This window comes from Dunckerocampus dactyliophorus, chromosome 12, assembly GCF_027744805.1.
Source record: "Dunckerocampus dactyliophorus isolate RoL2022-P2 chromosome 12, RoL_Ddac_1.1, whole genome shotgun sequence".
Lineage (NCBI taxonomy): Eukaryota > Metazoa > Chordata > Actinopteri > Syngnathiformes > Syngnathidae > Dunckerocampus > Dunckerocampus dactyliophorus.
Genome location: NC_072830.1, coordinates 17,429,591 through 17,444,411, shown reverse-complemented (window position 1 = coordinate 17,444,411; position 14,821 = coordinate 17,429,591). Strand labels below are relative to the sequence as shown.

At 41.1% G+C, this 14,821-nt stretch overlaps 1 protein-coding gene across 8 annotated transcripts in view; it reads left to right on the top strand.

Moving 5' to 3' along the window:
• si:dkey-103g5.4 (uncharacterized) overlaps nt 1-14,821 on the top strand; it is a 33,107-nt gene that overhangs the window by 5,370 nt on the left and 12,916 nt on the right. For 6 of the 8 annotated variants that reach the window (XM_054794345.1, XM_054794349.1, XM_054794343.1 and 3 more), the window contains exons 4-19: nt 329-532; nt 2,051-2,171; nt 2,255-2,347; nt 3,026-3,200; nt 3,273-3,435; nt 3,530-3,718; nt 5,576-5,750; nt 6,904-7,034; nt 8,485-8,661; nt 8,739-8,869; nt 8,936-9,093; nt 9,247-9,474; nt 10,617-10,955; nt 11,027-11,175; nt 11,243-11,492; nt 13,273-13,437. In XM_054794345.1, coding sequence (XP_054650320.1) covers nt 329-532; nt 2,051-2,171; nt 2,255-2,347; nt 3,026-3,200; nt 3,273-3,435; nt 3,530-3,718; nt 5,576-5,750; nt 6,904-7,034; nt 8,485-8,661; nt 8,739-8,869; nt 8,936-9,093; nt 9,247-9,474; nt 10,617-10,955; nt 11,027-11,175; nt 11,243-11,492; nt 13,273-13,437 — 2,848 coding nt within the window. The remainder of the gene's footprint in view (nt 1-328; nt 533-2,050; nt 2,172-2,254; nt 2,348-3,025; nt 3,201-3,272; nt 3,436-3,529; nt 3,719-5,575; nt 5,751-6,903; nt 7,035-8,484; nt 8,662-8,738; nt 8,870-8,935; nt 9,094-9,246; nt 9,475-10,616; nt 10,956-11,026; nt 11,176-11,242; nt 11,493-13,272; nt 13,438-14,821) is intronic. The other 2 variants (XM_054794344.1, XM_054794350.1) reach the window with 2 other exon arrangements.

The following is a 14,821-nucleotide window of genomic DNA, read 5'->3' as shown; positions in this document are numbered from 1 at the left end:
TTGTCCATCGTTTTGCCATTTTTATGCTTGAAGGAATATTGACACTTCCCCCATGACAGGAAACACATCCTGCAGACATGTTTGAAGCTGTGTTTGCATTTGTGACAAAACATCTCTGCCCGCGCATCTGTTCACCCCTCACTGTTTGTTGTTATGTAGTCTGTGCACTTTTAATATTTAACAGCGTTCTTGTGACTGAGCTACATTTGTGTCACCGTCACCCACACGACTGTTCGGTGCAAGTAACCCTTCACCTCGTTACACAGTGAACCCTACGCCGGTGATCCAAGCATAGTGATAATCTAAACCCTTTCCTATCTTTGTGCAGGTGTGTCCATCTCCGGATGACTATGAGGGCTATGATGGAGAGCTGGGTCTGTGTGTGTGCACAGAGCCTCTTGGGAGAGCTGCTTGTGGAGGTCTGTGCAGGAACAGGCCTGCGACTGAGATGAAGCTTTGGTGCAGCTCCGGAGGAGAACTGGAGCTGGTACTGGGCTCTGGCACTCCGGCGAGCAGAAGGATATGGCATAATGTACTTAAACACACATTTGTTTTTTTAATTTTGAAATTAAAGTATAGATGTTTGAGTATAATAGCATATATAGTGGAACCTCCAAAATCGATATGTAAAATGTTCTCACTTTTTCTAAATTAAAAAAAAAATCCCAAAGGATTTAATTAATCACCTTGACAGGCAATGTCAATAACATTTTAATATTGAAGATAAGCTAGGCACTGTATACTAAAATGAAATAAAAGTAAAATAAAGTAAAACCATGCAACTTTTGAAGATGCCCGACACACTTAGAGGGAAGATATTTGTGGAGCGATACAGTCACCCAAAGGCATTCTATAAGTAATGCTATAATTAATAAAGCTTTACTGTATGTCTGTTGTCTTATACGCATGTTCTACATTATGTGGCATCACAAACAAGTCAAAGAAAAAGCAAAAAAAACACTTGCGGAGTTCACCCTCCAGACTCTTATTGATCAGAAGTCTCGTTCGATTTGCAAATCAGGCATGATGATGGTTTAAACTCCAGTCCAATTGCGGTCAATTCAATGCCCTGAGAATACAATGACCTGGATGAATGAGGACATTCACAGGCTCATAATATTACAACTTAAAAAAACCCCTCTATGCTGCTAAAATGGTATTATTTCTCCTCATAATATTACTCTGGTTAAATTGCGACTTTTTGTCTCGTTAGAATAATACTTTTTTCTATTAATATTTCGACTTCATTCTTGAAAAATTACGGCAGTTTTTTTTTTCCATTACTACCGTTATTTTTATTTTATTTTCCAAATATTCAAATGTTCTTTTTTAAAATTTTCTTCTAATAATTATGACTTTATTCCCATAATATTTGGACTTTATTCTTGTAACATTCTAGTTTTTTTCGCAACCTAATTTTCCAAAAATGACAAAATATTCCGACATGAAAAAAATAACTTTTTTTAATATTTCAACTTAATGCTACTAAAATGATTTATTCAGCCCTTGACGTTATTCTCGCAAAATGACAACTTTCCTTTTTAGATTACAACTTTTGTCTTTTAATATCTGACTCTATTCTTGTAAAATTAGTGTCGATTTAAAAATGTTTGCTGTTGTGTTTTTGTGTTTGATTGTTAAATGATATTTTTAGAACATGTGGCGGGCCAATAAAAAGACAGCTGCGGGCCACAAGTGACCCCCGGGCCGCACTTTGGACACCCCTGATTTAAGCAACTCTTTTCTCCAAAATGGAGTGGATTTTTCTCCCAACGGGTGCTATAAAAATAGGCTCCACGGACACATGTTACTGTTACAAGATCATTAACACATCTTCATTTTACACAACAGAGGATCTTTAAAAATAAATGCGTCAATCCCCGAAAGAACTTTCCATTCCCATGGCTCCAGTTATTCCATCTGAGAATAAACATGATGAAGACAATGCACACAAAGCCTTCATGACAATGTTGCCTTTACTGCAGCGACGGTGAAAGCTCTCTAGTGTTTCACTGACCTACTAATGCTAACCGCTATTATGTGTGCGCAGGTGTCAGGCGTCTCCAGCGTCATCCTGGAGACGATCTTTAAACAGTGGGACTCCCACGGGATCCTCCAGTGCAGCAGCCATCTCATCCCTTCACGCCCCGTTTACATTGTTCGGACAAGCGGTGGAGATCACTTTTGTTCATTGTCGTGCTTCCCTGATGTGCGTCTCTCACGTTTTCCTTTCTTTTCATCTCTTTAAATGCAGGAGAAGGCTTTCTTGGAGTCCTCAGCGGGATTCCGGAGGAACTTGAGGAATTGTTTTTACTTACCCAGCTGCAGGATGCCCAGAGCCAAAATGGTTTGATTTGCCTGACAAAATTCAAATTAATATTAATAATATTAATGTTAATTAAAACACAGTTTATGGTACAATTGCTCTATCGCTCGCAATGTATATAATGCATAAATGTGATCACTCCTTCCACCAGTTAGAAAGAACATCGCCACCTTTCAAAATATGACTGAAATAATCCACAAAGTCAAAGCTCACGGCATGATTCGTCACTTACTCATGCGCAAGCACATGCATGCGTGCAATGTACGTGCCATACAATTAACAGGATCACTCCTCCTGCCGGTTATTAACAAACACTGCCGCCTTGCCTAACAGAAATAAACAGAAAAACTGAAATAATCCACAAAGTCAAAGCTCACAAGATGTTTGCTCACTCGATCACACACAAGCATGCGTGTGTGCAATGTACGTGTCACGTACTTGACAGGATTGCTCCTCCTGCGAATTATGAATGACCACCGCCACCTGGCAGCATAGAAATAAACCGGATGATTCCTGTTTTATTCATGCACGAGCACATGCATGCGTACAATGAACGTGTCATATAATTCATAGGATCACTCCTCCTGCAAGTTATTAACAAGAACTGCCACCTTGCGCTACGAAAACAAACAGAACAATTGTGACTTTATTGTCTGCTGCAGGTGTTGAAGTTTTAATTAACACACTTTTTTTTTTTAGATTCTTCCATTTTGTGGGGGATCCCTAAAATGGAAAATATCAGCAACGATGCTGGAGATTCAAGCAAGAGGTGGACGAATAGGCCGACTGGAATTGTGAACCCGACAGCGTGTCTCCACCTGGGTGATGTTCTCCTCTTCACTGTCAGCACTCAGCACTATCCTTTCTACGATATGTAAGCGAGCTGCGGCGCTGTCAGCATTTCTTTGGAAAACAATCACAGCGTTTCTTCTTCTTTGTTCGACAGTGATAATCTGTACAACACAAACACTGATTATGACTGGGGTGCGTTTAGAAAACTAGAAAAGGAGCTGACACTATCCTGGCCACCTCCCGGCTTCTTCTCAGTCATTTTTAACCAGCCTGGAGTGTATGTGTTGACACTGAGCAGCCATCAGCACAAACATTTGGTGAAATATATTATCATATCGAAATTGGGTTTCATTTTTAGCATATTTTTGATGTCATCGTTCTCTGAAATACCTCAACTCTGCCTTTACCCAGTACGTGAGGGTGATGCCTGCAGGCGGCCAGTGCTATGAGCCCGGGCCCTTTTTTTCCACGATTCCTCGTCACATGACCAGAGTGGGCATCAGGAAGAGAAGAAACCTCTTACTGCGTCCCGACTGGCTGGTGACAGGAGGACTTTTATTTGGAGCTGCGGTCATCTTGTGTTTATGTGTGACAGTCTTGGTAGGTGAACAATAATAATGATACTGACTGATGACATCATGCATACAAAGACATCAGTAGGTCCTTAAAAACGGCAGAGCACCCTTGTCATGTACAGCAGTGATTCTCAACTCGGGGGTCAGGACCCAAAAGTGGGTCGCGGATCCATTCTGGGTGGGTCGCAGACTGCAAGTCAAAAATGACATTAAAATATGTAATATACAACGAATGCCCGCTGATACTTTTTACATTAATTTTGAAGTAAAATTGAGCAATATTGAAGTCATCTTCCTTTTATTCATTGGACAGTTACAAGTGACGTATCTGATTGTGTCATCTTATTGAGTGCATTTTTGATATTTCATTTTAATGAACCTAAAATGCACTTTGGATATGTAATTATGCATTTTAATGTTTTTAAAAGATGACACAGGCAATTTTAACAAAACAAATACATTTGCTTGATTTGACTTAAATAAAAGTAGAAGAAAATTAAATTATAAAAAATTGAAAATGAATAAAATGAGAATAAATACATAGATTAAAAAATAAAAAAAAAATGGCGTAAAATAAACAAATAAATAAAAATAAACATTCATATTAACATAAAAATAAAAATGAAAATAATGATGACTTAAAAGTGGGTCGCAACTTAGTGACCATTGGAAGATGAGGGTCCTGGGTTGAGACCATTTGAGAACCCCTGATGTAGACGATCTCTGACTTCTTTTAGAGCAGGGGTTCTCCACTGGTTTCATCAGGTCATGAAGCGATGACCCACTTTTATCGCGGTAACAGCAGCGTCATTTATTTTTTTGTTAAAAATAGCCGTCAAAAAACATGCATGTTGTCTCTAAAAAAACTATTTTAGAGCACAATTTTAAAGGGTTTACCCTTTTTTGTAGCAATGTCAGCTACAAAAAAATCGATACAATTATAATACTATATACAATACAATACTAATAAATTCATATTTGTATACTGTATGCCAAGAATGAAAATGCCAACAAAACATATATTTTCAAATATTTGTATTTAAAAATAAAAAATAAACTTCAGACTCAGAAAATTAAATTAAATATTTTAATGCATTTTTTAAATTACATTAATTTAAAAAAATACATTATGAAATATATATAATCACATTATATATTCTCATTATTTTTAATGTAAAGTTATATAAATATAAAGGATCTTTGAGTTGTGTTTGTTTTTTTTTGCAGTACAGTCAAACCTGGTCTTTCATACGCCATAGTTTCCATATTATTTGATTTACGTAAAAAATCTGCACCAAAGTCTTGCCTCCGCTTTTGTTTCAGTTTTCATACAATATTGCACATAACAAACTAGTCCGTTCTCCCTGCACCGTATCGTTCCATGAAATGGAACAAACAAACAAAGCACCTTATGTGTTGCTGACTCACCGTCTGTGCATTTCTTATTGAGCGTGACTGCTAAATAACCCACCATGGGGCCAAAGAAAGTTGCTAGTGCCAGCACTTTGATAGAAAAGGTGCGAAACACAGTTGAATATGTTCTCGCTAGGTTGTATGGGAAGTTTGCATCAACTATAAGTTCCCATTTCTAATTATGTCGCTTTGCTTTCTGCATGTAAAACTAGAATTACTCTTTAGAAAATGTTTTATATTTGTTGGTATTTTTGGGTGTCTGATTAATTGGATGCACATTATTGTCTGTGGTTTTTGTATGTTTTGGTTTTCATAAGACATTTTCGGAAAGGATTAATGACGAAAACGGAGGTTTCACTGTATGTTCTTAAAACAGCAAAGCGTCCCTGTCATATAGAGGATCTTTGATGTATATTTTTGCGCTGGAACCTACAGAGAAAGATCATTTGTTTGTGCTCCCATGTTTTAGATCCTCTTCCATGAGTACGGCTGGCCAGAGAAGAAGCCAATCAGGGCTCGGTATCACACCCAGCAGATGACGTACCGCATGGACGACTACGCGTCAAAGGGTTCAAGGGTGATCTCGCGAATGAAGATTCACCGAAAACAACAAGCCAGGATGACGCTCAGCTCCATTCAGCCGGGTACACACACTCTTAACATCTTGAACGTTGTGAAGGCCTCTGTGTTACGTAACCCACAAACATAACCTCCTCCACGTGAACACGTAAACACATACATGCTCATGTATGGACAGAACAGTCGATTGCCCGCTTTTGTGACCCCTTATGTAACAATCAAACCCACACCCAATCAAGGACAGCCTTAAAAAGCTCTGGTTGTGCACCCACTGTAACATGCGCAATGAGAACACGGTTCAAATGTCAGCTGACTTCATGGGCCATTACTTCACATACTGTGACTATCGTCCGAGCTAATGCTATTGTGCATCAGAACTATGTAAGGCTTCCATTGCTCTCGTTGCATCAAACGTTCATCCGTACACCCCTAAAAATCTATTAAACATGAAGTCGCCCCATTTAACATAGATGGAGTTAGTGTAGATGCGTTAAAATATATTTTTCTTTATTTTTCTCAAGCTGCTGCATCACAGTATACCGTTCACAGCTCCTGGTGGCCATATTAGCATGGCATCCAGGGATAATGACTCATTCATTTCCTGCCGCATGCTCATATGTATCGCAGCTGACTTACACTCAATTTAGAGCAGGGGTGCCCATTACGTCGATTGCGAGCTACCGGTAGATCGCCAAGGTGGTTTGGGTCGATCGCGTAAACGGCACTTTGTAGATGTCATATGACATCAGTCAGCTGACATTAAGCTCCACCCCTGATTCGATCCCCCGCGGCGTTTCAAGTCACACACGGAGATGCAGCTTTCATCTTTATTATTCTGATTCGGGATAAACTAACTCAGCGGTAAGATGCTTAGATCTATAACAAAACTTACCTGTTCACTTGTAGTGGCTAGCTATGTAGAAAAAAAAAAGTGTGTTGTTCGATGGCTTTGCATCGTGAAGTCCACTACAGAAATCAGTGTTTTCTACACGTCTGCTTTGTAAACTATTGGATGGAAAATGTGCCCATTGCTGAAACCTTAGCCAACAAAAGCCTCACTGTGAAGCAATTTGAAAAACATGGTTTCTCAAACTACTGCTGTTCACAGCCACTCGGGGGCATATTTCCATGGCTACTGGGCAGAATCATGTATTACAGTATTAACCAATGTCCAGTACTCCAGTGCATTAAACATCTTCATTGTTTGGCTCTGATCAGACTCGTCGGAGGAGTTCTGGGACTATGAGCACCAGGTGGATCTGGAGGCTTTCAGCAGCAACACTTTCTACAGCTTGCTGCTCAAACACAGCCTGACGGTCACCACTCGGCTGGGACAGCTCACCACCGAGGTCTGCATCTACACGCATATGAAGCTAGCTAATGCATAGATGGATTTTCAGTCTCCTAATTTTAACTGCTACAACACATATATTGTCTGGCTAGTATGACAATATCCAGTAGAATGGAACTGATTCAGAATGTTTACTTATATATTTATATATTTACTTATATATTTACTTATATATATCCCTTTAACAATACCTGCACCAGCGAATACACAGTCCCCTGGAAAAATAGGCAAGCTTTGCCACAACACACCAAAAAGTGCTAAAAACACAGTACTGTCAGCATTGTTGTGATTCAGTTTTGTCGAAAATGCTCACATCAACAAGCTCCATCCATTCGTCATTTATAATTATTTTGTATTGTTTTCTGCATGTTAAATTACAATTATTCTCTATAAACGTTGTTTTTTGTTAATATTATTGGGTGTCTAGAATGGATTAATTGGATTTACATTATGTCCTATGGCAAAAATTGCCTTGGTTTTTGTACGTTTTGGTTTTTGTCTGACATTATGGAACAAATTAATGACAAAAAACAAGATTCCACTGTGTATATTTTACTGAGGGCACTGTCTCACAAGTCAATTCACTCATTCAACATTTTCCAGCAGGAAGATGCTTTGATATGATGTTGTGTAACCGCATAGTACAATACTCTATACTGTATTCTTGTTATTGTTTCTTAATATGTAAAACTAGAGTATCAAAAATGGGCATTTTTAAGGCTTTTTATTAATTGCAGATTTTCCCCATTTGCAGGAGGTGTAGTTTTACTTTATTTTAGTTGTACTATACAGTAGTTAACTTCGCTTTATAGTCCCTGAAACTATATTTACTACTTTCTACATTGTGCACTGCACTTCGTGATGATTAATTTAGAGCATTTAGGACGGTATAAACTGTCGTGAGAACACATTTACCACAAGCGCTGGTATAATCCCATCACCTCTCAGTTTCCCTCCTTTTTCCCTCTACTGTATCTTCTCTCTTGTTTTCTTCCTGTTTGTGCTCCAAAGTACAGGTTATTGTTACAGCCCTCAGGACAGTAGAGACGATAAAGATGGAAAACGAGATGTGAAATCCTGCTCTCATCCCCCCAAAAAACGTGCATGCTTCTCTGTAGTCTGTGCTATCTCATTACACATTTTACACTAAAAGTTGCTGTAGCACTTTTCTCAGGTTATTAAAGGTCCCATATTAAAATATTTTTCAACAAATTTAAAGTGTCAGAGATTCAGCAGTAATGTATTGGAAGTGTAGTGTCCAAAATTGAGCTTGTTGCTGGACCATAGACAGTTTAAAATGGCTTTTTTGCATATCGAGGGACTTGTCATTCTCCAAATATTACACAGTAGGCTGCTGTTGGGCCTCCAACTTGGGTGCCTAAGACTTTTAACCACTCAGCCGTAGCTGACCCTTCTAATTTTGATGAACAAATAGTTTTGTTTTGTAGGTAAAGGAGCTTTACCAGGGTGTTATTGACAAACTACGTCTTCTGCACCCACGCTCATTGGATGAGGAGAGCACGGTGGATGGTCATGAGAAGATGAGGATTGAGGTGGAGAAGGAGGTGGTCTGCAGGCGGTCTTTGGCCGCTCAGTTGAGGACCCTGCTCGACAGTCAGCTCCAGGTTCACCCCACACACCTATGTTTAATGCATTAGTGCGCAGACCGTTTGCAGTGTTTTATTTTCTTGGTGTCTCCCAGGTTCTGAGGCGAGAGCAGCAGGCCCAACAGAGGCTCCACAGTGTGTTCACAGCTCAGGTTCGAGAATGCACCAGAATACTGGGCAAGGTCCACGGCGACAACCACACATCATATGGACTCCGCCATCAATAGTATGTTGTTTTTTTACTAAGTAAATCTGTTGCATTTTAAATGTGCTGTTCTTCTTCTACACTTAGTTTCATCCAGCGATTGAGGTCTCTGGTGGCTGAGATGGGGGAGCTGGTGTCAGCAGAGTGCCAGCGTCAGGGAGCCTGGGGGCTCTTGGGTGAAGGCACAGGGGCCAAGCTGCTGTGTCCTGATTCGGGGTGTGCGCTCAGTAAAGATGCTCTCCTTGGTGAGCTAACTTGTTGGCAAAGAAACAGCACCATCTGTTAGCGAAAGCGTGTACTGCAACAACAACTACCAAGCAAATATCCTTGTCTCAATCGAACCTCACTGTAACCTGTACTGATATCCTTTACATATATGTCCACAATGATCTGTGCAGGTTCTGATGGCTCCCTGTTAGACGGTTCCCCCCTTTATTACGATCCAGTAATACGACTAATAAGACCAAATGCCCACTGCCATATGTTACTCTCAAGTGGTCACACTATGGCGGTTCCTCCTGATTTCTTCCTTCATCCACACACGGGCCGTGTTCTGCCCATTGCTGGAAACGTCGCCTACGACCCTGAAAGCTCCACTTTGGTGATTACAACTGACTCATGCGCAGGTAATCTACCTACAAGTCAGAATACACTCTAAATAGTAAAAACAACAAGCGATAAAATGGGTTAGGAACAAATAGTGAACGCAACGTAAAAGTTATTTGTCTACAGGATATGATAAACTGGTTATGGTAGCATGTTAGCATTTTATCCATGATGTTTGATCTTCACGGGAAGTACCTGCATGCCCATTACAGCAAAAGCTATTCCCATATTAAAGGTGCTATCAGCCAGAGGGTGCAAACTACTCCACATATGTATAGCCCTCCCTTTTCCTGCTTTGAGTACGAGGGGTGTATGGGAAGTTTCAAGAATCTGAAAAACTAAAAGGGATCATTTATTTTTCAACATAGTCCCCCTCAAGGGCTGAACACTTGCTGCAACTGCGCTGAAGCGCTTTTATCCCGGTGGAGACGAACTCTTTTGTTTGGGACTCAAGAAACCCCTCAACTGCGGCTATGACATCATCATCACTGCCAAAATGGCGACCAGCCAAGGCTTTTTTCATTTGGGTGAAAAGATGGAAGTCGGAGGGGGCCGGGTCTGGCGAATAAGGTGGATGGGGAACAAGTTCGAATCCACAATCGTGAATTGTTGCCATGGCAGCCACTGAGGTGTGGGCTGGTGCTTTGTCTTGGTGGAAGAGGATTCCTCTGGTGAGAATTCCCGGCATTTTTTCTTTGATTACTTCCCGTAGGCGCAAAAACTACAAGAAGCATGTTAAAATCTTAACATTTGTCAGGAATACTTACAAAAGGTTGAACTTGCAAAAAATCACAGGCTTGACCATGGGTGTGTGTGTGTGTGTGTGTGTGTGCATGTGCGTGCTTCTGGACACTCTATGGAAATCTACCAATCATCTTATCTGGCCCGACTGACAATTTACTCCACGTTTTATGCAGTTTAACTGGTAATTGTGACAAATATAGAATTTTCTTTGCTGTATCTGTTCTCTAAATTTTCTAACGGTAACATATGCTAGCCGGCGGTGGTGTTTTTAGATTTTTCGGTTGAAAAAAATGTGTTTTGAAGACATACAGCACCTTTAACACGGTAAGCATGCTAGGTGTTTTCATACTTGCTGTTACTTGTGACACTACAAAATAGTTTTTAATAGAATGACTTTGTGTTTTTTTGCCTTCACAAGAAGATAGCAGGACATGGGAAAGTCCTCTGATCCCCTTTGTTCCATACCCGACCTCTTGCCATTCAAAGCAGCCTCTGCACAGCGTCCGACTCAGTGGTCTCCGACCAGGCCAAAAACTGCAGCTAGGTGCGCCCATGTCAGACCCAGACACTGGCGTCCCAGTGCCCATTCTAGCTGTAACCATCCACCCACAAACTGGTCTGGTTTACCCTTTGGGAAAGACTCAGATCTGCCCCATCACCCGAATGCTGCAACCCGTCCAGGCGAGCTATCCCATGCTGGATCCCCGGACTGGGAATGTTGTGCTGACTGTTGGGGTCAGTCTCGATCCAGTGACGGGTTAGTAGTGCTTGTGAGTCGCTACGGTGGAAGCACTTTTATGAGATTATGAGATGAAAATGCTTGTGTAGGAGTGGTGCTGCCAGTGTGTGGAGTCCTGCTGGGCGAGTCCTTCGTGGAGCCTCTCAGTGGCCGGATGGTGAGAGTGGGAGGTGCGAGCATCCGAGCTGGGCAGCTGGTGCCTCACGCAGGAGGATATCAGACCCTTCTAGACAGCAAGGTGACTTTTTAAAATAAAGATGATTCAATTTTAGTATCAGACCTAATGACGCCAAACCTTTCACCAGGTTTTGGCAGCAATGTTCAAATTAGTAGAGCTCCTGAGGCCCCTGAGTGATGAGTGGGGTTCAGATCTGACTTTGGAGCTCCATCTAAGAGGAAAGCAGGGGCAAAGTTGGCAGGATTGTATCAGTGCTGCGTCCCACGAGCTCCATTCGCACTGGAGGAGGAGTCAGCACTGCCAGCTGCAGATGCAAACGAGGCTGGACATCCTGCTGGACACCACCATGTGTCTGCATCAGGATGGAGGTTCTCTGGGTGAGACAAACTCCACTATGGAGTAATCCTTCGTTTATCACAGTTAATTGGTTCCAGACCCAACCGTGATAAGTGAATTTCCTCAAAGTAGGACTTTTTATTTACAGTATAAAAGGAATATTTTCTTAGTTAAACCTGTTCCGACCTTCTAAATACATTTTTTAACATGATTAGAGCCCTCTAGACATGAAATAACACCCCTACACCACCACCTTTATACTCGTAGTACCCAATATAGTAGACATAATAAGAGCAAATAAGCCATTTAAGACACAAACAAGACTTGTGCTCTTGTGTGTTGCTATAAATGTTTTCCGTAGGCGAGCAGAGTGAATGATGGACAGGAAATGATGTTGATGTTCAGAGTTGAGTTTCAGCTTGCTGTGGGTTACGGCCATAACAGCAGCCTGTGTTTTTATTAGGGATTATTGTGCCTGTTGTGAAATAATTCACACCTGCAGAAAAAGGCTTTTGTTTCGGCAATCAAGTCTGACGCTTGTGTGTCCCACCGAACACGACAGTAACATTACTGGCACCTAGCGACCAGTGTAGAATACTACATCAACATCTTTGAATGCGTCTTATGAATGCCATAGATTTGTATTTTAGTTCATTAAGCCATTTTTATGCTTGAAAATGCTTAATTTAAGCAAAAAATAATAACATTTGCTTAAATATGCATATGTTTTGACTAATAATAGGCCGTATTCAACCACGAAACTGCACGATTTATTAATTCATCTATTTGGGAAAAACTGTGATAGAGTGAAGTCGCAAATTTCGTAATCACGAAGTGGCAAAGGACGACTGCACATGCAAGCTGAAAGCCATTTACACACATTGTTCTATGGTCTTGGCAGCATTGCTCAGTTTGACTTACATGCCCTAATACATCCAGAATATGGTGCCTGATGCACATTTTATATCTAATACAGAGTGCCGATTTCGACAGCTCTCTGTGTCTTTTCTCTACTGTAATGGTTCCCAAACTTTTTACAGTCGCGTATCCCTTGAGACATTTGGTCTGAAGTCATGTACCCCCTACTCCTGCACACTTAAAAACATAAACTTGTTTACCCTAACGAACTTGAAATATTGAAAATAATTAATTGGTTAATTCATTTTATACTTCCCGGTCAAAAATGTGCATTTTGCACGGTCACATTTTGATAAAGTTTCACATGAGCACTGATAAATAGATACGTCATCATCCTACATATCTTTTATTCCAGTCTGATGTTGGCATCCTTCTGTTTGAATGGGTTGAATTTGAGCTTCGTTTTTTTTTGTCCACTCACAATGGCTATGGTTTAAGTCAGCATGTTCATTTGGTACCAAATTGGAGGGGGAAGTTCAACAGTCATATCCGAAGTACAAAAATACATACAACCAGCCTCATTTTCAGGGGAATGCACAAAATAATCATCAAACTTACTTATTTGTTCATATAATGCACACAGAGCAATGAACAACTTCACGCTCTGTCTCCTTTTTGCTCCGTTCTCCTTGCGCTGTGAGGCGTTCAGGCACACTCGTAATTGTGAGGGTTAGGCGGTAATTGTTTTTTAATTTTTATTCACTACCCCCTATGACCATTGGTGTAACTTGTATAATAGCCCTTATAGTGTTTTTTTGGAGTGGTATACATGTTTCCGCCAACTGTCCCTGTCTTTTCGCCACGGTTTCTGCCTGCACAAATTCTGCCAAGCAACAAGTGGTGCCGATGTTTCATAAGTAAGGCAGTTTTATTCACTTGGTGCTCCTATGTTGTTCAAACCAGGAGACATGCCTCTCTCAGACCCTCCTGTGCCCGCACTGCTGGGGATAGAGTACCCAGACCCCATGGGATCAGGTCTAAGTGTACCTGTGTTGGGATGTGCGACCGACCTTGTATCAGGAAGGACAATACCACTGACAGGGACCATGGAGGACCCGGATGGCAGAGGTAATGCAAAGATGGATCACTGATCAACAGGTACAGTATGTAATAGCACTCGATGCCTAAGACAATGCCTAAGATTGAACTATACATCACAGCTTAGCATAGCATCCATGCAAATATGCTGAAGTGGTAGGGGGGACCCTTTCACAGAAACTTTTGTTTTTTTAATCTTCCTTCCACGGCACTTTTCTGGCCTGGGAGGTGGGGGAGACTTGCCACGCCATCATTAATCCAATCCAATCCACTTCATTTATATAGCACATTTTATAAACACAATTTCAGTGCTGCACAAACTAGTAAAACAATAAATAGTACACAAAAGTACAAAAGCTAGTCAATCAAATAAAAACAACAACATTTAGAACAAAAACATTAAAAACAATAAGTAAAATAGAAAAAAATAAAAACTAAGATAAGTAAAACCCATCAAAACTATAAAGAAAACAGTAAAAGACACAGAGGACCACACAACTCATGCCGAGTTCAAAGCCAGGAAATAAAAGCGGGTTTTAAGACTTAAAGCATTCGACTGTGTGGGGCTGTTTTTACATGAGGGGGGAGAGTGTTTCACAGCTTGGGGCTGACTACAGAAAAGGCCTGGTGTCCCCTGGTCTTAAGTCTTGTCTTAGGCACCACTAGTCGGAGCTGGCCTTCGGACCTCAATGTGCGAAATGTGGATGAGGTGCGAGATGTATTGAGGGGCCAGTCCATTCAAACCCTGAAAAACAAACAATACATTCTTAAAATGAAGTCTAAAACGAACAGGCAGCCAGGGCAGGGAAGTGAGAATTGGGGTGATGTGCTCCCTTTTTTGATTCCTGCTAAAAGCTGTGCTGCAGAGTCCTGGACTAACTGTCTATATGGTCTACATGTGCCCTGCGATTGGCTGGCGACCAGTCCAGGGAATACCCTGCCTGGGATAGGTCAGCTGGGATAGGCTCCAACATACCCGTGACCCCAGTGAGGTTAAGCAGCAATCATCATCGGGGGATCCCAAAGGGATGCGAAAATGCCTCTTTTCGGAGGAGCTGATTTTTGACAAAAGTGGTATGGGGAGACCCTTATGCAAAATCCTTTTTTTGAGAGGTAGGGAAACCTCCCACACGCTCACCGTGGGACCTGGCAGGACCCTAAAATGGCAGAAAATGTCACTTTTCTGAGGTGTTGATTTTCGAAAGCGGTAATACAATTTTTTTTTTTCCATTTTGCTTCGACTTTACTTTTCTGGTCCAGGAGACGGGGGAAACTTAGCAAACCCTCATCGGGTGACCCGACACAACTCAAAAATGGTAGAAAGACATGAATTTTTGTCAAAAGTGGTAAGGCGCTGGGGAATCTTATGCAAAATATTTTGTTCCTACCTTGCTTCCACTGCACTTTTCTGGTC